The 23,810-nt window shown below is 45.6% G+C and overlaps 1 protein-coding gene across 1 annotated transcript; it reads right to left on the bottom strand.

Annotated features, from left to right (window-relative positions):
* Nucleotides 1-383: 383 nt before the first annotated feature.
* otud5a (OTU deubiquitinase 5a) lies at nucleotides 384-23,810 on the bottom strand. The gene is made up of 9 exons (XM_051424710.1): nucleotides 22,972-23,810; nucleotides 17,322-17,415; nucleotides 6,358-6,422; nucleotides 6,118-6,274; nucleotides 5,879-6,027; nucleotides 5,526-5,711; nucleotides 4,958-5,162; nucleotides 4,756-4,827; nucleotides 384-1,827 (listed from the first exon to the last, which is right to left on the bottom strand). The coding sequence occupies exons 1-9, from the start codon at nucleotides 23,563-23,565 to the stop codon at nucleotides 1,691-1,693; spliced, it is 1,659 nt and encodes a 552-aa protein (XP_051280670.1). The 5' UTR covers nucleotides 23,566-23,810; the 3' UTR covers nucleotides 384-1,690.

Raw genomic sequence — 23,810 nt, 5'->3', positions numbered from 1 at the left:
GATGAATATTTTTGATCTGTTTTGGTTTGTAGCTGTTCTTTGCTGACAGTTGAAATGTTAACCTACAATCTAAAGTAATACAGTCAAATGTACACACATTAACAACTTCTTTGTATTAAGTTCAGATGTTGTTTTTTATAGTTTGTCTGAAAAAGAAAAGAGAAACAGAGCGAAGATGAAAGGAAGGAAGACGAGAAGATTTTGTGAATGAAGAAAGAAAATGAAAGTTAAACATGAGGACATTCATAGAAGGAGACAAAAGAAAGTGACTAAAGGAGGATGAGATGAAGTCAGCAGGAAATATGAGAGGATACGAAGGAGGAAGAAAAGATGAAGAAGCAGTTTTCTGTTTGTCTGCACAAAAGAAATCAATCTCACAAACATTTGTTGTTTTTTCAGAAACATTTTCCTCTTTTTATTCCAAGAAAAAAAAGATCTTTTCATCCCAAACAAGAAAATAAAATAAAACAAACGTATAATATTAATAATAACAACAATAATCAATCATTAAGAGGATAAGTATGACAATTCTCAATTTTTTTTCTCTCCTTTTTTATTTGTCGCTTTTTCTCTATGATGATATTGGTCGTGGTCAATTAAACATGCAGCTAAATAAGTCCAATGATGATGATGATGATGATGAAGATGACGGTGATGGAGGAGGTGAGGAGGAGGAGGAGGAGGAGGAGGAGGAAGACCAAAAGGAGAAAGAGAGGAGGAGGAGTTACAGACCAGCTGATTTTGTTGGAACGTAATTGTGAGACATGATTTTGCTATCGGCCGCTAAGCTAACTGTAACGCAGCTGGTTAGCGGTGTTAGCTAAGAAGCGAGAGATAGCATTGATACATAATAAGGCTTCAGGTGATAGCTTGCTCTCTAAAGAGCATGCTAACGTAGCCTACACGCCACAGACTGCTAGTCTCTTTCAATGATTAGCATTACTCGCTGGCTGCCAGTGGGAGGAGCCACAGCTAAGCTAACAGCACTGTGGCCTGTTAGCAGAGTTAGCAGGAACTAGTTTAAAGAGCATGCTAACGTAGCCTACAGGACACTGATTTATACTTTTAGGCTAATCGTCTGGTTCAGTTCCAGTTAGCACGGGACAGTTTTCTCAGGAGCTGCGAGAAGATTAAAATGTTAGCGTGTGAGCAGGAACTAGCTTTAAAACAGAGTAAGACTTCAGGTGATAGCTTGCTCGCTAAAGAGCATGCTAACGTAGCCCACAGGTTACTGACACTGTTCTGATTAGCATTCCTCATTGAAACCAATGGCCCTGCTAGCCGCAGAGCTAATACCCTGCTACAAACAGAATGAACATCTTAAATAAAATATTAAAATCTAAACTGACGATGAACTTTTGCCCGATGTTTAAATGAGTGGAAACCAGAGAATGAGAGCGGGGGGGGGGGGCTGGATCGTTATTGGCTGGAAGGAAACGAGACGGAGAGGAAAGGAGGGAAGGAAACAGGGAAGGAAGGAAGGAGACGACAGGATGGAGAGAGAGCGATGAGCGGATGAGTTCAAACGTCTGGAGAAAAAAACAAGTGTGCATTTCTTTGATTGATGTTTTATTTTTTCCCTGGTCGGTCTCCTTCTGCGGGTCAGAGGCGAGGAGGGGGTTCAGGAGGGTGGAGGGGCGGGAGGAGGGGGCCAAAGGTCATCGTTGTGTTTGTGTGTGTCGGCCGGCTATCAGCTGCTGTCGGGTGACGGCTCTCGCTCTCGATGCATGGCGGCGGCGCTCTGGTGTTTCATGCTGTCCAGGTACTCCTGCTGAGAGACAGCCAGCACCGACGCCAGAATCTCATCGTCCTCCCAGTCCGTCAGACCTGAAACACACCAGAGACCGGATCAGACCACAGGGACCGACTGTACCACAGGGTCGACTGTACCACAGGGACCGACTGTACCACAGGGACCGACTGTACCACAGGGACCGAGTGTACCACAGGGACCGAGTGTACCACAGGGACCCACAGTACCACAGGGACGACTGTACCACAGGGACCCACAGTACCACAGGGACCGACTGTACCACAGGGACCACTGTACCACAGGGACCCACAGTACCACAGGGACCGACTGTACCACAGGGACCGACTGTACCACAGGGACGCACTGTACCACAGGGACCCACAGTACCACAGGGACCCACAGTACCACAGGGACCCACAGTACCACAGGGACCGACTGTACCACAGGGACCGACTGTACCACAGGGACCCACAGTACCACAGGGACCGACTGTACCACAGGGACCGACTGTACCACAGGGACCGACTGTACCACAGGGACCGACTGTACCACAGGGACCGACTGTACCACAGGGACCGAGTGTACCACAGGGACGACTGTACCACAGGGACCCACAGTACCACAGGGACCGACTGTACCACAGGGACCCCACAGGGACCGACTGTACCACAGGGACCCACAGTACCACAGGGACCCACAGTACCACAGGGACCGACTGTACCACAGGGACCGACTGTACCACAGGGACCGACTGTACCACAGGGACCCACAGTACCACAGGGACCGACTGTACCACAGGGACCGACTGTACCACAGGGACGACTGTACCACAGGGACCCACAGTACCACAGGGACCCACAGTACCACAGGGACCGACTGTACCACAGGGACCGACTGTACCACAGGGACCCACAGTACCACAGGGACCGACTGTACCACAGGGACCGACTGTACCACAGGGACCGACTGTACACAGGGACCCACAGTACCACAGGGACCCACAGTACCACAGGGACCCACAGTACCACAGGGACCGACTGTACACAGGGACCGACTGTACCACAGGGACCCACAGTACCACAGGGACCGACTGTACCACAGGGACCGAGTGTACCACAGGGACGACTGTACCACAGGGACCCACAGTACCACAGGGACCGACTGTACCACAGGGACCGACTGTACCACAGGGACCCACAGTACCACAGGGACCCACAGTACCACAGGGACCGACTGTACCACAGGGACCGACTGTACCACAGGGACCGACTGTACCACAGGGACCCACAGTACCACAGGGACCGACTGTACCACAGGGACCGACTGTACCACAGGGACGACTGTACCACAGGGACCCACAGTACCACAGGGACCCACAGTACCACAGGGACCCAGTGTACCACAGGGACCGACTGTACCACAGGGACCGACTGTACCACAGGGACCCACAGTACCACAGGGACCGACTGTACACAGGGACCCACAGTACCACAGGGACCGACTGTACCACAGGGACCGACTGTACCACAGGGACCCACAGTACCACAGGGACCCACAGTACCACAGGGACCCACAGTACCACAGGGACCCACAGTACCACAGGGACCGAGTGTACCACAGGGACCCACAGTACACAGGGACCCACAGTACCACAGGGACCGAAGATGAGCAGGTATAATGTTAATCAGTTTTAGTTTAGTATGTCAGAGGATCACCACAGTTATGTTAGATAAGAAAAGATGTAACTATATATATATGTCACAAAACAAGACTAGCTTAGCACATAGCATTTCTAAGCACAGGAAGCAATACTTTCCACATCTGAATGTGTCCAATACTTCCTAATCAATCAGCAGTTATTCCTTCAGGATCAGAACATCCTCACACAGCCCCGGCTGTAAACTGCCTACGTGGATCTAATGCGGAGTGATAGGAGTTCTGGGTAACGGCGGCTGATTACATCCTGAGTAAAGACGCCGTTAACGAGCGGGAAAGTGATGAAGCTGACAGAAACTTCTTCTGTTCGTACAACATGTTAGTGCTCACAGTCAACATCTGATAACGTCTGTTAGACACTGAAACTGGATGACACCACCTCACCCTCACACACACACACACACACACACACACACACACACACACACACACACACACACACACACACACACACACACACACACACACACACACACACACACACACACACACACACACACACTCTGTTTCCTGTTGAGGTTTGACAGTAAACAACAGAAACTGACTGACAGCTACAGGACAAAATGTAAAGTCTGTACAGTATACACTGTATCTTTATTGATTATTGATCAGAATACATTGTATCTTTATTGATTATTGATCAGAATACACTGTATCTTTATTGATTATTGATCAGAATACATTGTATCTTTATTGATTATTGATCAGAATACATTGTATCTTTATTGATTATTGATCAGAATACATTGTATCTTTATTGATTATTGATCAGAATACACTGTATCTTTATGGATGATATTGATCAGAATACACTATCTTTATTGATTATTGATCAGAATACACTGTATCTTTATGGATGATATTGATCAGAATACACTATCTTTATGGATGATATTGATCAGTATACACTGTATCTTTATGGATGATATTGATCCTGTATTGACAGTCAGACTGTGGACATATGACGGCCTTTAGCTCGTGTTTCTAGAGTTACGTGTTGTTACGAACACGTTAGGAATTGTTAAAATGTGATATTTCTTAAAGGGAGTTTGGTGCAGGGAGCTTTTAGTTGGATTCAAACTGCTGATATGGATCATTGTTAACGTTTAGTCTCCACTACAGAGACACTAGCCAACTGCTGAAGGCTGATCAGGTTGATTGATGCTTTAATATTGGGAATATTGATTACTGGTCAGGGTGATCAGGATCAAATGGTTTCCCTTTGTGTGCTCCTGTATGACTCCTTGTGAAAGATCTTGTGTGTGACTAAAGCTTTAGTATCTTACCAAACGCTGTAGGTGACATCTCCTGCATGATGGCTCTGTACTCCAAATGATGACGACTCTGATTACTGGGACCTACACACACACAGAAACAGTCGACAGGAAAGAGTTCAGTAAGACCGGCTAAACACACCTGAGGTATTGGAACGAGTGAGGAGTGAGGGTCCTCACAACGTAGCTAAAGTAAAACCTGTGTGTGTGTTACCTGGTGCGCAGGGGGAGGGGGGTTTGCTCAGGATCAGGGCGGCTCCGGCCGGGGAGGGGGGCTTGTTGTTGGTCGATGGGGCGGTCGTGAGGTCTGAGTGGGAGGGGTCGGAGTCACGTTGCCGTGGCGACCGGGCGCTCCAGTCGTCCAGTCCGCTGGAAGCCGCTGCCGTCGCTGAACTGCAGGTGGCGCTGGCCTTACGGGGCTGAAAGAGGAGAGACGTTTAGTTCGGGCGCTGTGTGTGTTCAACTGATGTACATTTACATCCTGTTTAAAGTCTCCATTCAGTGTTTATCTCCTCTGTCTTTATACGTCTCCTGTCCTCTAGTTTCTGTCCAACACTGACAGGAAGTATCTTCAGGTGTTCTTAATGGTATTTTAGAGTTTCCTGATAATCAATATAAGTAGTTGATGACTGATTACGGGACGCAAGGAGCCAAACCCAGCAAGAAAACTACCTCTGTACTGGATTTACAGTTGGTCTCTGAGATTGTGTTCGGTCCCGGGTCTGTTCACTGGAAGGCTGACGCTGACACTAGCACATAGTGCGAGCCCCCCCCCCCCGTACCTGTCGCGCTTGTTTCTCCTGGTCCTGCAGCCACTGCAGGTAAGACTCCCGGGCCACCTGCTCCTCGATGGCCTCGTTGGTGGCCTCCCAGTCCGTCGCTCTCTTCTTGTCCTCCAACATCTGCTGCTCGATCCACGACTCCTCCGACGTCTTGATGGCTGACTTCATCAGAGACTGCTCTGCGTACTGGGGGCAGAGGAAATCCACCAGTTAACACACGTACCAGTTCAAGTACTGATCACACACACACACACACACACACACACACACACACACACACACACACACACACACACACACACACACACACACACACACACACACACACACACACACACACACGGTTTTGGTACCCCTGGTTTGAAGGCGGGCAGTCCCAGTCCGACCCCGATCGTGGCCTTGTTGGGGTTCACCACAGAGTTGTAGTGGATGTTGCGGTGGTAGCTCACTCTGATTGGCTCGTCGTTGTTCTGGTGGATGCCGTGGAACGTGTTGATTGGTTCTGTGGCCGGAGGAGGAGGAGGAGGGGTCAGGGCTGAGGTATGTGATTGGCTGACAGATCCGGAGCTTCTCATTGGCCGGACGGACTCACCTGTGCTGTACTGGTACACCTCCACCGGTCTGTTGTACATCTCGGCCATGGCCTGCATCTCGATGTGGTTGCCGTGGCAATTGTTTTTCCTCTTCCTGTTGATGTATGTGGTGAAGTCCTCTGTCACGTAGTTGGAGAAATAGTCGGCGTTCTTCATCTGGAGGGAAAAACAACTTTATTAACCCAGACTGAGCTCACGGAGGAAGACGTGTGAATCCCAGCACCCTCAGAGTGACTCACCAGGTAGTCCATACAGTGCTTCCTGACCACTTCATGCATATCCTGATCCCCGTACACCTGATCGGCTGAGACACAGAGACAGTGGGGTTAGTTTTATACCAGCTGGAGCATCACTTACAGTTAAAGTCAACAATGAACAGCTGAAGAAGAAGCACAGTTAGCGGCAAAGAGCGCCAGTGGGGCGGGGCAAAGAAGATGACTGAGGTTACTTGTGTATCCTGATCAGTAGCTCTCAGTCCAACAACTAGTTAGTTAGCTAACTAATTAGCTAACTAGCTAACCTATTGACCTACATAATGAAGAGCATCAAAGGAAGGAAGTGGTGAAGTAGTGAAGCCGGTCTCTTACTTCATTTCAGTCTGCACTGAAAAGTTCAAGATACTTTGACTGTTGTGAGCGTTTAGAAACTGTGTGTGATCGACCTTTACCGGCCGATAACCAGAGCCCAATGAGCCTCTAGTTGTTATCGTTAAAAATGTTTAGTTTCGGTTTTATAAGTGTCAGTTTTTTATAATAATTATAATAATATAATTACTATAATGGGTTATTTGTCTGAATAGGTAGAAACACACTGACTCGGTGAACCAGCAGCTCCTCATGTTGTTGTGTTGACCAAAAACTAAAACTTAAGACATTTCCTGATTTATTTTTTTTTTCAGTGAACTAAAATTAGTTTTCACATCAAACAGTTTAGTTGTAGTGAACTTTAATAACGGCTCATCTGCAGCAGCGAGAACAAAAGTGTGTGGAAACAATCCATCTTTATCAAAATAAAGTCTCATAACTTCCTGCAGTTAATGGTCATTTTTACACTTCATATATAAAACGTGTTCATCAGTGAATTTTAGAGGAGCTGGAAGGAGTTCATTTCTTTCAGACAGAGCCAGGCTAGCAGTTTCCCCCTGTTGTCAGTCTTTATGCTAAGCTAAGCGCCGCTGGCTGTGTTCATACAGAGACACCAGAGCAACTAAAAATACTTCTTTCACACAAATGAACTCTGAATCGAATCCTGACATCGAGTCGAAATCTGATGCTCAGCCCTGATTGGTCGGCTGTTCACTCACACACACACACACACACACACACACACACACACACACACGTATGCAAATGAGCATCACTTTGGTTTGATTTCCAGCAAGTCACATGGTCCATCACCACGGTGATTCTCAGAATCTCCCCTGACAACTTCCTGTTTCTCATCAGCGCTGTGTGTGAGAGTGAGCATTTCTATCTTTGTGAGGACCCGGACCGCAACCTTAAAGCGAAGCAAAACTGAAGCTCTGACCCGAAACATGGATGTGTGTGTGTGTGTGTGTCAGCACTCAACAACATCACAGCTAACTGACTTTATGACACACACACACACACACACACACACACACACACACACACACACACACACACACACACACACACACACACACACACAGAGACTCATAACAAAACTAACACACATGGTTGATCAGCAGCAGGTGGAGGGAATGTCCCAACACATCACCCAGTGTGTGTGTGTGTGTGTTTTTCAGGTTCATGCAGTTCACTGTGTTTCACAGGCCGTGGTCATGTGACAGGTTGTGTATCAATATTAAAAACTGACTGAATGATAAAAATAAAGAATGTCTTTAATCCATCTGCAGTTCAGGCAACTGGTGAGACACACCGTGAGGACGCTGTGAGGACGCTGTGAAGAGGATTTGAAAACACCGAACCGACGTCATAGATCTGTAGCCGGTGAAATTTCAGCATTAAGGGTTGTTTGAGTCCTCAGCACACTTAAAAGAGATTTTAATCTACACGTTACTTCCTTTTGGACTCAGTATCAACAGATTATCAGGAGTGTTCTAGTCTGAGGTATTTGTACTTTATGGGAGTATTATATTCTTATTCTACTTTATACTTTCACTCCAACACGTCCTCTCTCTTCAATCTCCTCCTCCCTCTGATACAGTGGGTACGGAAAGTATTCAGACCCCTTTAAATTTTTCACTCTTTGTTTCATTGCAGCCATTTGCTAAAATCAAAAAAGTTCATTTTATTTCTCATTAATGTACACTCAGCACCCCATCTTGACAGAAAAAAACAGAAATGTAGAAATTTTTGCAAATTTATTAAAAAAGAAAAACTGAAATATCACATGGTCATAAGTATTCAGACCCTTTGCTCAGTATTGAGTAGAAGCACCCTTTTGAGCTACTACAGCCATGAGTCTTCTTGGGAATGATGCAACAAGTTTTTCACACCTGGATTTGGGGATCCTCTGCCAGTCTTCCTTGCAGATCCTCTCCAGTTCTGTCAGGTTGGATGGTGAACGTTGGTGGACAGCCATTTTCAGATCTCTCCAGAGATGCTCAATTGGGTTTATGTCAGGGCTCTGGCTGGGCCAGTCAAGAATGGTCACAGAGTTGTTCCGAAGCCACTCCTTTGTTATTTTAGCTGTGTGCTTAGGGTTATTGTCTTGTTGGAAGGTGAACCTTCGGCCCAGTCTGAGGTCCTGAGCACTCTGGAAGAGGTTTTCTTCCAGGATATCTCTGTACTTGGCTGCATTCATCTTTCCTTCAATTGCAACCAGTCATCCTGTCCCTGCAGCTGAGAAACACCCCCATAGCCTGATGCTGCCACCACCATGTTTCACTGTTGGGATTGTATTGGGCAGGTGATGAGCAGTGCCTGGTTTTCTCCACGCATACCGCTTAGAATTAACGCCAAAAGTTCAATCTTGGTCTCATCAGACCAGAGAATCTTATTTCTCATAGTCTGGGAGTCCTTCATGTGTTTTTTGGCAAACTCTATGCGGGCTTTCATATGTCTTGCACTGAGGAGAGGCTTCCGTCGGGCCACTCTGCCATAAAGCCCCGACTGGTGCAGGGCTGCAGTGATAGTTGACTTTGTGGAACTTTCTCCCATCTCCCTACTGCATCTCTGGAGCTCAGCCACAGTGATCTTTGGGTTCTTCTTTACCTCTCTCACCAAGGCTCTTCTCCCACGATTGCTCAGTTTGGCTGGACGGCCAGGTCTAGGAAGAGTTCTGGTCGTCCCAAACTTCTTCCATTTAAGGATTATGGAGGCCACTGTGCTCTTAGGAACCTTGAGTGCTGCAGAAATTCTTTTGTAACCTTGGCCAGATCTGTGCCTTGCCACAATTCTGTCTCTGAGCTCCTTGGGCAGTTCCTTCGACCTCATGATTCTCATTTGCTCTGACATGCACTGTGAGCTGTAAGGTCTTATATAGACAGGTGTGTGCCTTTCCTAATCAAGTCCAATCAGTTTAATTAAACACAGCTAGACTCCAATGAAGCAGCAGGACCATCTCAAGGAGGATCAGAAGAAATGGACAGCATGTGAGTTAAATATGAGTGTCACTGCAAAGGGTCTGAATACTTATGACCATGTGATATTTCAGTTTTTCTTTTTTAATAAATTTGCAAAAATTTCTACATTTCTGTTTTTTTCTGTCAAGATGGGGTTCTGAGTGTACATTAATGAGAAATAAAATGAACTTTTTGGATTTTAGCAAATGGCTGCAATGAAACAAAGAGTGAAAATTTTAAAGGGGTCTGAATACTTTCCGTACCCACTGTAACTCCTCTGTATCAAACACAGGTGACTCTCTCTCTCTCTCTCTCTCTCTCTCTCTGGAATTTTTGAGGACAGGTGACAGTGACTGATCTCAATCTGTTGATCAGGTTGTCTTAATGTGAAAACACACAGCGGGAAACTCCCTCCATCAACCTGAGAGAGAGACTGAGTCACCATGACGACCTACACACTGATCTTTCCACTGAGGCAGAGAGACATGCAGAGAGACAGACAGAGACAGGCAGAGAGACAGAGAGGTAGACAGAGAGAGACAGACGGAGACAGGCAGAGAGACAGCTTTAAATATGTGTCTGCTGCCTCCAGAGGGACACATATTATTATTACTGGAATATATATTTTAGATATGTAATATGTCTGTATGTTCACTGTATGTTCACTGTATGTTGTTTGTATGTTGTCTGTATGTTGTTTGATTGTTCTCTGTATGTTCACTGTATGTTGTCTGTATGTTGTCTATATGTTGTCTGTATATTCACTGTATGTTGTCTGTATATTGTCTGTATGTTGTCTGTATATTGTCTGTATGTTCTTTGTATGTTGTCTGTATGTTGTTTGTATGTTCACTGTATGTTGTTTGTATGTTCTCTGTATGTTGTCTGTATATTGTCTGTGTGGTCTCTGTATGTTGTCTGTATGTTGTCTGTATGTTGTTTGTATGTTGTCTGTATGTTGTTTGTATGTTCTCTGTATGTTGTTTGTATGTTGTCTGTATGTTGTCTGTATATAGTCTGTATGTTGTCTGTATGTTGTCTGTATGTTCTCTGTGGGTTCTCTGTATGTTGTCTGTATGTTGTCTGTACATAGTCTGTACGTTGTCTGTATATTGTCTGTATGTTGTCTGTACGTTGTCTGTACGTTGTCTGTATGTTGTTTGTATGTCCACTGTATGTTGTCTGTATGTCCACTGTATGTTGTCTGTATGTCCACTGTATGTTGTCTGTATGTTGTCTGTATGTTGTCTGTATGTTGTCTGTATGTTGTCTGTATGTTGTCTGTACATAGTCTGTACGTTGTCTGTATATAGTCTGTATGTTGTCTGTACGTTGTCTGTACGTTGTCTGTATGTTGTCTGTACATTGTCTGTATGTTGTCTGTACGTTGTCTGTACGTTGTCTGTATATAGTCTGTATGTTGTCTGTATGTTGTCTGCATGTTGTCTGTATGTTGTCTGTATGTTAACTGTACAAACTGAGGAATAGAGGAAATGAGGTTTTGAAACTGCTGAGAATAAATTTAAGAAGAAAGATGAGCGGACAGTAAATGTAAGTTACTGAGAAACAACAACAGATAGAATTCTGCAGAATTAATAATAAACCACACACACACACACACACACACACACACACACAGGAAACCACAGCGAGCGCTCTCATTGGTCAGCCTGAACATTATTCTGAGAAAGGGGCGGGGCCTGAGAGCAGAGAGCTGCGTCCATCCTGTTCATTATGCCAGTGTTGTCGATAAAGTTTTTATCTGACGCTCACAGTCTGACCCCACCCTTATCGCCACCGGCAACTGGACTGCACACTGCAAAGCATTCTGGGTACTGTAGGTCACAGTTAACAACCCAGAATAAAGAAATAATCAATAAAGCTTTGTTACTCTCTGACTTTATCAATAAAGAAATTAAGTATTAGTAGTGGAAGCAGTATTTGATCAGAGTCCCATAATATTGATTATCTGCCAATATAGATTGATCAAATACTTTTGTTTACCTAAAGGTTTAAATATGTATCTGACACATCGACAGCAATACAGCTCTTCCTCCAGCCGACCAATCAGAGAGCAGTGAGGTCACACCTCTTCTGTAGAAGTCTATCAGCCCTGAAGCTCCGCCCACCCTCCCTCCCTCACTGACGTACGGACCAATCACAGCGAGGAGATGACGTCCTTTCTCCTTCTGCAGAAGTTTATCTTCTTGTTTGGCAGGAAATCAACTTTCAGGTTTACTGACCCAACGTGGTCCCGCTCAGCCACCGTACTGAACCAACACACACAGCTCAGACTCTGGGTCAGTTCTCAGTGACAATTTGACCTTTGACACATTCAGAGTCAGCTGTGACCACAACCCTTTCTAAGCCCCGCCCCTTTTGCTCTGTGCTTCAGTCGCGGTTCCTGTACTGAGATATGCTACGTGCTAAGCTAATCTATGTTGAAAAGACAACCACACTGTTCTTTAGTTTTTATTTACTTGTTTTTATAAAAAATTTAAATATTGAAGATCCTGCAACCCGTTATAATTCATTTGTTGTTTGTCTCAGTAAAGATATATTTTTTAGGGCTGCCAGATACGACCATATAGAAATTGTTTTAAACTATTTAATGACCATTTCACGTCAGACTTCGAGTCGGATCAATAACATAAGCTATCAGATCTGATCAGGGCCAACAAACAGCATGAGGACGTCTCCATTACAACCTCTGACAGTATTGTGATTACAGCGCGCCCATCAGTCCACTGGAGGTCATTTATAAAAGCTCAGAGCTTCACACATGATGGACGTTCTTCCTCCAGATGACCTCTGGCAGGTTTTATCAGCTATCAGCGCTGCGTGACACTCTGAGTGTTTGTCCAACTGTCCAACAATCAAACAGCTGCAGACGGACGACGGCCGGAGACAGACGTCAGTGTGTAAACATTCACAACCAGCTGACCTCTCACTCACACACACAGCGGGCTTTCCTCTTCACACACTGTACTGTTCACACAAACTGTCTGGACACAAACACTCAGACGTCCACGTTACAGTAAACCGGGTCAGAGGTCAGTCTGACAGAGGTCACACAGAGCACGAGGCAGCGGGACTGAATCCAAAGTCGACAGAAAGACACGCGAAGACCCACGCTCCACTTCTCTTTCTGTATTAGCTGGCCGGCGGTTACTGAAGACAGGCGCCTGTGACGTCACCCGCCAAAGGAAATGTTTATTTCTGCTGTAAAGTTATGACATTTTAATATGAGGCCTAACCCGGTGAATTAGGGATTTCTTTAACCAAACCACAGTTGGTGGAAACTTTGGTGCGTTTCATTTTGTTTCTGTAGTTTTGGTCTGTTGCTGCTCTAGTGCTGCTCTAGTGCGACATCCAGTGAGCAGTGAGATCTCTAATGTAAAGCACACAGAATCAAACACAGCAGGCCTGACAGGGTGTTTGGACCCAGAAGGAAAAACCCTGTGGGCAAAGAGTGACTGGGTTGCCATGACAACAGATCAGACAGGTGGGTCAGCTGAGTCTGGAATGTGGTTCAGGTAAACCAGCTGAACTGGCTGCAGACAGATACTGGAGTTTCTGAATCCCACAAACACTCCCTGCAGGTAAAAGACATTCTTCTCAACAGGTCACACACACACACACACACACACACACACACAGACACACACACACACACACACACACACACAGAGACACACACACACACACACACACACACGAGACACACACACACACACACACACACACACACACACACACACACACACAGACACACAGACACAGACACAGACACACACACAGACACACACACACACACACAGTCTGAATGGATCAGGTCCAGGATGTTACTTCAGGGTCTCCACAGTCATTAAGAATTCTGTCTTTTTAAGAATCACCACTAACAGCTTTCAGTTAGCATCAGTCTGTTAGCATCTGTTAGCATAACCTGGGACCTGTTAGCTTTAGCATCAGTCTTGTGAACCATGAATCCTAACCGGGAGAAGCTGACTGCAATGGTGGTGAAGACAACAACTCCCATGATCCCACGCTGCTTCACCACCTCATCACACTTGCTGTTTTCTTATAGTTGGGTGTGAGAGGCCCCCTAGTGGCAGAAAGTACAGATAACAGATTATCAGCTGTGAACAATAGCTGTTTGTCCTGTATGATTTATTGATCTGCCTCTGAAGAACTGGCTCTTCAGCCTCCAGCTGTTCATCCACATACCTTCAGCAGCTGAGTGCTGGTGTGCAGTCAGGTGTGTGTTATCTGTCTGATGTTGCTCAGCGGGAACCGTCACACCCTGAATGTCACACAGCTTCCCATACGTACTGAGACAACCCTGCAGCGCCCCCTACAGGCCGCACTGCTGCTCACAAACACTTCATTACAGCAGCAACCAGAGAGTGTCGGACCAAAACTCAGCTCAGAGAAGTACAGTGACACAACTTTGGACCAGGGCTCCAGAGTGCGACTAATAATTTTTCTAGGTCGTACCGGAGCACCTGACGCTGCCCGGGTGAAAACATACATTTATTTTGCAAGCACATCATCTCTCTGTGTTCTCCTGTGAGCGAACTCACACACTCATGGTAAGATCATATCGGGTTCTGATCCAATAAGAGACAGAGCTCGGGCGGGTCTTTGCCTCTGATTGGCTGTGGTCCTGTTCACCGCGCTAAGTTGCGTGTTTAAAAATTGCCGAGCCCCGGTCCTTCGGCTACAGCATCAGACTCGGAACCAGAGGAGAACAACCAAGTCTGGGATAGAGCCCGGCTCCGAGACCCAAATTAAAAAGGTCAAAATATATTCCTTCAGACAGGACTGGCTGAAACAAGTTCCCTGGCTGAGGTTCAACAAAGGACGCAACGCACTGCTGGTGTACTGTCAGGAGTGCGGTCAGAATATGGATGGAAATAGTGCATTCGTGAGCGGGTCAACAACGTTTCATATCGAACTTTTATTTGGAAATGTTTTATTTTGCTTAGTGTTTTAGTTTGAAATGTTCAATTTCAGCTCAGTGAAGCACTTTAAACACTTTATTTTTCTTTTTATATATAACTGTGCTTCAAATAAAGACAAGCCTTTCTTTACACCTTATTCTTCTTTAAAAATCATTCACATTATATGAAAGTTATGGAGAGCGATAAAAAGGTGACCTTATGGCGTTAAAGGGCGACACAATGAAAAATTTGGGTGCACCTAAATTTTGTGCTAAAAGTTAGGTGCACCAGTGCAACCAATGCAAAGAGTTAGTCTGGAGCCCTGCTTTAGACCAGACGACAGACGACAGAAACAGCAAAATAAAGAGTGTGAGTGACAGAAAAAATGACAGATGAGATTCAATAAAGTGTTTGTATGTCAGGACACTCATCAATAACACTTTCTTTATTTCATATAACAGTTGCTTCCCTCGCTGGCTGTTGGATTTAAACTCTAACAGCTAAAAAACAATGCTTTATTCTTACTTTAAGGTATAGGAAATGTGCATTTACCACCAGTCAAATTAGAGGGACCGCTTTCACTCAAAAGGGGGCGGGGCTTGACGCAGGGCGCCATCTATATCTGTAATGTTACTACGCTACGAAGGACGCTGCTGCATCGCATCGCTCTTGGCTAGCAGAAAGCTATCATTAGCTTTATACCGCTAGAATCAGCACAGAAGTTATAGAGTACACACACACACACACACACACACACACACACACACACACACACAGACACACACACACAGACACACACACACACACACACACAGACACACACACCTGGACTTTCACATTTGGTCTCTCAAAACTTTTTTTCACACCTAGCTGTCCACTTTCTGTTTCAGGTACGCAGGTGTGTGTGTGTGTGTGTGTGTGTGTGTGTGTGTGTGTGTGTGTGTGTGTGTGTATGTGTATGTGTATGTGTGTGTGTATGTGTGTTACAGCAGATGATTTCTGTGAAATCTCACACTGAGCAAAGAAACAAGCCTCTGAAAATAGAAGTGAGAAGACTTAGAAGAGAAACTGTGTGTAACTAAAAGAGGCCACAGAGTGAGACTGTCAGTCAGAGCTGTAGTGACGGCGGTCTGCCTCCGGAGGGCAGTGTAGTAAACAGTCTGATCTTTAATCCCTATAAATTCATTTAAAATGGCGTATAAATGCCGGTTTTGCCGAGAGATATCAGTCTAACACGGGGGGGGGTAGTAGTGCAGGGACGGACCAGCAGGTGGATTACAGGTTCTGGTAACGAGGTATCGATGAGTTTGGGCTGAAACTCAGGAACAATCATATGACAACAGGAAGACAGGTGTGAGTTTACAGGTACAGTACACACACACACACACACACACACACACACACACACACACACACACACAAAAAAACATTGATGACATAATAGCTGTTATCTGAAACTCTACCTGGACTCTGCTGAATGGGCCTGTCTTAAAGGGAGAACCAGAAACCCTCATCTTTCACTGTGACCCACATTCCCACATACCTTCCCACCACACACACACACAGACACACACAGACACACACAGACACACACAGAGTCACACACGCAGAGTCACACACACACACAGACACACACAGACACACACAGAGTCACACACGCAGAGTCACACACACACACAGACACACACAGACACACACACACAGAGTCGCACACACACACACACACACACACACACACACACACACACACACAGGTCTGTCAGTACCACAGCGCCCCCTGCTGTCAGTGCACTCTGTTATTATCAGAGCAAACAAACATCAGGTGACTTTATTAAACTAACAGAGTGTAACACGTGTGTGAGTGTGTGTGTGTGAGTGTGTGTGTGCGTGAGTGTGTGTGTGTGTGTCTGTGTGTGTGTGTGTGTGTGTGTGCGTGACTGTGTGTGTGTGTGTCTGTGTGACTCTGTGTGTGTGAGTGTGTGTGCGTGAGTGTGTGTGACTCTGTGCGTGTGTGTGTGTGTGAGTGCGACTCTGTGTGTGTGTGTGTGTGTGTGTGTGTGTGTGTGTGTGCTCTCTGTGTGTGTGTGTGCGTGACTGTGTGTGTGTGTGTGTGTGTGTCTGTGTGACTCTGTGTGTGTGAGTGTGTGTGTGTGAGTGTGTGTGACTCTGTGTGTGTGTGTGTGTGTGTGTGTGTGTGTGCGACTCTGTGTGTGTGTGTGTGTGTGTGTGTGTGTGTGTGTGTGCGACTCTCTGTGTGTGTGTGTGTGTGTGTGTGTGTGTGTGTGTGTGTGACTCTGTGTGTGTGTGTGTGAGTGTGTGTGTGCGTGACTGTGTGTGTGTGTGTGTGTGTGTCTGTGTGACTCTGTGTGTGTGAGTGTGTGTGTGTGTGAGTGTGTGTGTGTGTGTGTGTGTGTGTTCGTGTGGTGTGTGTGTGTGTGTGTGTGTCTCTGTGACTCTGTGTGTGTGTGTGTGTGTGTGTGGGCGACTCTGTGTGTGTGTGTGTGTGTGTGTGTGTGTGTGCTGAGTGTGTGTGCGACTCTCTGTGTGTGTGTGTGTGTGTGTGAGTGTGTGACTGTGTGTGTGTGTGTGCGTGTTGACTCTGTGTGTGTGTGTGTGTGTGTGTGTGTGTGAGTGTTTGACTGTGTGTGTGAGTGTGTGTGAGTGTGTATGACTCTGTGTGTGTGTGTGTGTGTGTGTGTGTGACACTCACCCACGGCTCTGAACAAACAGGCTCCGTCCTCTTTCATCTTCTTGATTACGAAGCCTTTCTTTTCCCGCAGAGCTTTTTCGAACCAGTGCTCCTGCTGACAGTGAGACAGGCAGACAGTGAGACAGGCAGACAGTAAGGCAGTGAGACAGGCAGACAGTGAGACAGTGAGACAGTAAGACAGTGAGGTCAGTGAGACAGTGAGGTCAGCTAGACAGTAAGACAGTGAGACAGTGAGGTCAGTTATACAGTGAGACAGTGAGGTCGGTAGGACAGTGAGACAGTGAGACAGTAAGACAGTGAGGTCAGTGAGACAGTGAGGTCAGTGAGACAGTGAGGTCAGTTAGACAGTGAGACAGTGAGGTCGGTAGGACAGTGAGACAGTGAGACGTAACAGTGAGGACAGTGAGACAGTGAGATCAGTAAGACAGTGAGATCAGTGAGGGGTAGGACAGTGAGGTCAGTGAGACAGTGAGGTCAGTTAGACAGTGAGACAGTGAGGTCGGTAGGACAGTGAGACAATAAGACAGTGAGGTCAGTGAGACAGTGAGACAGTGAGACAGTGAGGTCGGTAGGACAGTGAGACAGTGAGACAGTATACATCATTGATTAATCTGCAGATTATTTTCTCCATAAATCAATAAATCAGTTACTGTAACAGCAGCTGGAACAACTCTAAGCTTCAGGTGAGATCAACAGACCCAGTCCTCAGACCCAGTCAGACCCAGTCAGACCCAGTCCTCAGACCCAGTCCTCAGACCCAGTCCTCAGAGCGAGCTAACAGTGAACTCCCAGTGTGTGTGTGTGTGTGTGTATAAATAGACCTGGAGGTTCTCAGGTGTTCACACAGTAACAACAGAACCAGTTCACTGTGACACACAGTAACAACAGAACCAGTTCACTGTGACACACAGTAACAACAGAACCAGTTCACTGTGACACACAGTAACAGAACCAGTTCACTGTGACACACAGTAACAACAGAACCAGTTCACTGTGACACACAGTAACAGAACCAGTTCACTGTGACACACAGTTACAGAACCAGTTCACTATGACACACAGTAACAACAGAACCAGTTCACTGTGACACACAGTAACAGAACCAGTTCACTGTGACACACAGTAACAACAGAACCAGTTCACTGTGACACACAGTAACAACAGAACCAGTTCACTGTGACACACAGTAACAGAACCAGTTCACTGTGACACACAGTAACAACAGAACCAGTTCACTGTGACACACAGTAACAGAACCAGTTCACTGTGACACACAGTAACAGAACCAGTTCACTGTGACACACAGTAACAGAACCAGTTCACTGTGACACACAGCTGCTGACGGGACACTGGTTGTTTGTTTGTGGAGATTTATTCTGATGTCTTACAGCTGTCTCCAGTTGCTAACACACTAAAATAACACAGCACACTAATTTAAAGTGACACACAGAGAGCAGAACCTCGGGGTGGGCGAGATGGGCAAAAAATAATATCTCAATATTTTGGGGGATTTTGCCGATAAGGATAATCAGTCGTATCCTTTAAAATGTGATTGGAGTTCGGGCTTGTGTCCATCAAACGCGTTTTTAGTGCTGAGAGCTCAAAAACTCATTTTCCGAGCGCCCTGCGGTGTTAAAGGTTGAACAGATTTCAACTTGAAGCGCTCTGAGCGCTAAAACGTCTCCGTATCTTTTTACCGCTGAAGGTGCTTAGCGCTCTGAACGCTGAAGCTCATAGGATTTGAATTCAAAACAGACGCTGCTAGCACTAAAAAGGTGTTTGGTGGACCCGTATCAGTCTTTTCAAACCAAACCATTTCCATTTCCAGAGAGGTCGACCCACGTCTCTGCCCTGAATCATCTGAAGTACCGGGAGCTTCAGGGACTGGAGGTGTTTGCATTGTCTCTCTACCATCACAACGCGCTGCTAAACTGTTGCAAGGAGGATGCTAGCGAGAGGTCATGTGATCACGTCGGCCCACTAGTCATGTGACTGAATCCTGCCATGCTGTAGAGAGCGCTGCTGCACCGTGTATTAATGGATGTGAGGAGTTTCCGCGGGCGTTTCATTATTTTTGGCGAAGTAATTTAAATACTCGATAATGGAAATTTGCACATCGTCAAAACAACGACGATATTATCGCAAACGATATATATCGCCCACCTCTAACAGAACCTCTTCTCCAGTCTCCAAAACTCTAAACACATTTTCTGCTTTACTTTACTTTTTAAATGCACTGATGGTTCTCTGCATAACAACAATCTGAGTCACATGTTCACATTTCAAAACTCTGCCATTCATAATGACCCTACATGAGCTGATTGGTCAATATATGATGCTTCATTGTTACCTTCAATCAGGAAGGAAGCTAGAAAAACATTAATGTAAATGTAAATGCTGTGCAGATGTTGCACTGAGCTGTCTGGTGAAAAATAAATGTTTCAACAGCTTGTGTGTGTGTGTGTGTGTGTGTGTGTGTGTGTGTGTGTGTGTGTGTTGTGTGTGTGTGTGTGTGTGTGTGTGTGTGTGTCTGTGTGTGTGTGTGTGTGTGTATTTTAGTATTATGGTAAAGCAGACTAAAGATGAGAGTGCTTTTCATTACGCCCAACAGTGTGTAGTTGGTTAGACAAACATCTGCTAATATGAATGAAGTGTGTGTCAATAGATAATAATATATTATAAACATATTATATAATTTTTGGTTTTGTGTATTTAAGTATTAAATAAGTATTTTAATAAAAACAGCCTAGTTTGCAAAATTGTGTTTAGCAATTAGAAAAAACTGTAATGTTGAACCTCCAAAGAACGAGGATGAGCAGCTGTACAGAGACAGACCTGAACCCAGAGACAGACCTGAACCCAGAGACAGACCTGAACCCAGAGACAGACCCAGAGACAGACCTGAACCCAGAGACAGACCCAGAGACAGACCTGAACCCAGAGACAGACCTGAACCCAGAGACAGACCCAGAGACAGACCTGAACCCAGAGACAGACCCAGAGACAGACCTGAACCCAGAGACAGACCTGAACCCAGAGACAGACCCAGAGACAGACCTGAACCCAGAGACAGACCTGAACCCAGAGACAGACCCAGAGACAGACCTGAACCCAGAGACAGACCCGAACCCAGAGACAGACCTGAACCCAGAGACAGACCCAGAGACAGACCTGAACCCAGAGACAGACCCGAACCCAAAGAGACAGACCTGAACCCAGAGACAGACCTGAACCCAGAGACAGACCCGAACCCAGAGACAGACCTGAACCCAGAGAGAGACCCAGAGACAGACCTGAACCCAGAGACAGACCTGAACCCAGAGACAGACCCAGAGACAGACCTGAACCCAGAGACAGACCTGAACCCAGAGACACCCCCTGAACCCAGAGACAGACCCAGAGACAGACCTGAACCCAGAGACAGGCCTGAACCCAGAGACAGACCCAGAGACAGACCCAGAGACAGACCTGAACCCAGAGACAGACCTGAACCCAGAGACAGACCCAGAGACAGACCTGAACCCAGAGACAGACCCAGAGACAGACCTGAACCCAGAGACAGACCCAGAGACAGACCTGAACCCAGAGACAGACCTGAACCCAGAGACAGACCTGAACCCAGAGACAGACCCAGAGACAGACCCAGAGACAGACCTGAACCCAGAGACAGACCCAGAGACAGACCTGAACCCAGAGACAGACCCAGAGACAGACCTGAACCCAGAGACAGACCCAGCAGACAACCAATCACAGCTCCCAGAATGCCGAGGGAAGAAACCAGGGGTATTTTAAAGGATTTTGGGGCTTTTAATTTGCCTCTGAGGTGGGAAGAGACTGAAGGTCCTGAGGGGGCAGCAGACACACCCACAGATACTCCAACCTGCCAATCATTCCTCTGCTCAAAGGAACGACGGCAGTGAGTTTAAAGTGTCAGTGTAACAACATCAGAACCGACCCGTCTCGTCCTTTATGTGGACGATCAACAGTGAACAACCAACAGTTGACCCCCGACTGCCTCAAAGGGGACCTGAAGCATCACTGCTGTTGCTACGGTTACCTGCACTTTAACAGGGCCGAGGTTAACCTTTCAACCCGTCTGAGGTCGACGCAGCCGACAGCCAATCAGAACACACCTTGTATAATAAAGACTAACATATGGTTCTGATACAGCGGGTCACATCCACAGACAGCTAACAGCTAAAAATCTATAAACAAACATTATGGATCAATCATAATCAGATATTATGGATCAATCATAATCAGATATTATGGATCAATCATAATCAGATATTATGGATCAATAGCTTCAATGTCCGTCAGGAGAAAACAATGCTGAGGACATTCAGGTTGTTTGTTTATCGACCGACAGTAATAATGTGAACCACCATCGTCAATACATCAGCTCATAATGACATATTTATATTATTATTATCAATTATCAGGATAATGAAATTACAGCCAATTAATTATTAATCCATAAACATAATTCATTATATAATATATATGTTATATATATTTTATAGAATAATAAATAAACATCTGAAGAGTGAGAACTGTAGTTTGTTGTTGTGTAAACGAATCGATCAAAGTTATTGATCTTCACTTGCTTCAGCTGGGTAATTATCAGTTATCATATCAGTATAAAAATATCCATATTGTCCCTACATCCAATAATATTCCTCCATCGTAGGAAGAGACAGATTCAACACAACACATAATGTAATAAATATATTAATAAATCTACTAATATAATAATAAATCTACTAATATAATAATTAATATATTAATAAATATATTAATAAATATAATAAATATAATAAATATAATAAATATATTAATAAATATAATATAATAAATATAATAATAAATATAATAATACACATACTAATAAATATAATAAATAAATAATACACATAATACACATACTAATAAAATATAATAATAAATATAATAATACACATACTAATAAATATATTAATAAATATAATAATACATATATTAAATACAATAATAAATACAATAATAAATATAATAATAAATATAATAATAAATATAATAATACACATACTAATAAATATAATAATAAATATAATAATACACATACTAATACATATATTAATAAATATATTAATAAATATAATATAATAATAAATATAATAAATATATTAATAAATCTACTAATATAATAATAAATCTACTAATTAATATATTAATAAATATAATAAACATAATAATACACATACTAATAAATATATTAATAAATATAAGAATACAATATTAAATATAATAATAAATATAAAGAGCACACTGTGATATATAAATGAGTCGTAGTACGAAGGGAAACATTCAGTTTATTCCTCAGAAATAAAGAACGATTGTATAATTTCATAATGAATTTGTTTACAATCTCTTGTTGTTAAAAATATCGTAAATAAGAAATCGCATCGTGAGTGTATCGAACTGTGATTGTATCGCAACGTCACGATTTTATTTTATCCCAAAGTTTCACTGAATTGTTATTGAATGATGTAATTACACCTTTTATCTCACCTGTGGCTCCATTAGCATCCGCTAATGCTACCGTTAGCTTCCTACCTGCTCCACAGTGCACTTAGCATTGCTCTAGCTAATGCTACCGTTAGCTTCCTACCTGCTCCACGGTAGCCGGGTCCATGGACTGCAGCCGGGCGGCGTTCTCGTACTCGTCCTCGCTGTTGTTCCCGGCTCCTTCCTCCGTGTCCTGGCTGGAGCCCACTCCTCCCGGTCCGGTCACCCCGGGCTGGCCTCCGCCGGCCAGAGCCGCCACCACTCCGCCGGAGCAGGTGCCTGCCTGCCGCCGCCTCTTGCTGAGCCCGGGCCCGGAGCAGCAGCTGCCGATGCCTCCGCCGCAACCGACGACGCCGGCCGACACGACGAGCTCCCCGCGGGACCCGGCCACCATCCCGCCGCTGCTGTCCCGCCCGTCGCCCGGTCCCACCGGGGACACGGAGCCGACGGGCGGCGGAGAGGCCTGCTGCGGCCGGGAGCTCGCCTCGATGCTCCGCCGGTCGTCCCTCGCGGAGGGCGGAGCGGGCTGGTAGGACCACGGCGGAGGGGAAGCCCTCGGTCGGGCTCCGGCCCGCCCTGCGTGCGGGTGCGGATGCGGGTGCTGGTGCGGGTCGGAGCCGCTCCGGCGGTCGCTGTCATCGGCGTGGTCCGAGACTCCGACCCCGGAGCTGGGTTTCTTCTTCGGGAGAATCGTCATGGTGGAGCAGGGAGGGGGTCAGAGGGTGACGAGTCCTCCCTTTCTGGATCAAATGGTTCGGTGTGTTCGGGCTCGGGCCCGGCCGTCCGCCTCTGATCACCGACCTAACGCTCCTAACGACCCGGAACGGACGACGGGACCACCGAGCGGATCCTTTTCGACGGTTTATTGAACAAAAACAGAACGCGGTCCTCTTCCCGTTCTCCAGTCCACAAAACATCAACACAGCCTGACGCAGCGACGTA

This window comes from Dicentrarchus labrax, unplaced genomic scaffold (assembly GCF_905237075.1).
Source record: "Dicentrarchus labrax unplaced genomic scaffold, dlabrax2021, whole genome shotgun sequence".
NCBI classification, from domain to species: Eukaryota; Metazoa; Chordata; class Actinopteri; family Moronidae; genus Dicentrarchus; species Dicentrarchus labrax.
This window is presented reverse-complemented; position numbering and strand designations above follow the sequence as displayed.

Excerpts from the sequence above, each read along its gene's own strand:
- otud5a (XM_051424710.1), bottom strand. The coding sequence starts at position 23,565 with ATGACGATTCTCCCGAAGAAGAAACCCAGCTCCGGGGTCGGAGTCTCG. Across the intron at positions 6,275-6,357 it reads AGCACTGTATGGACTACCTG|ATGAAGAACGCCGACTATTT; the intron begins GTGAGTCACTCT and ends TTTTCCCTCCAG. Across the intron at positions 6,028-6,117 it reads GGTGTACCAGTACAGCACAG|AACCAATCAACACGTTCCAC; the intron begins GTGAGTCCGTCC and ends CTCCGGCCACAG.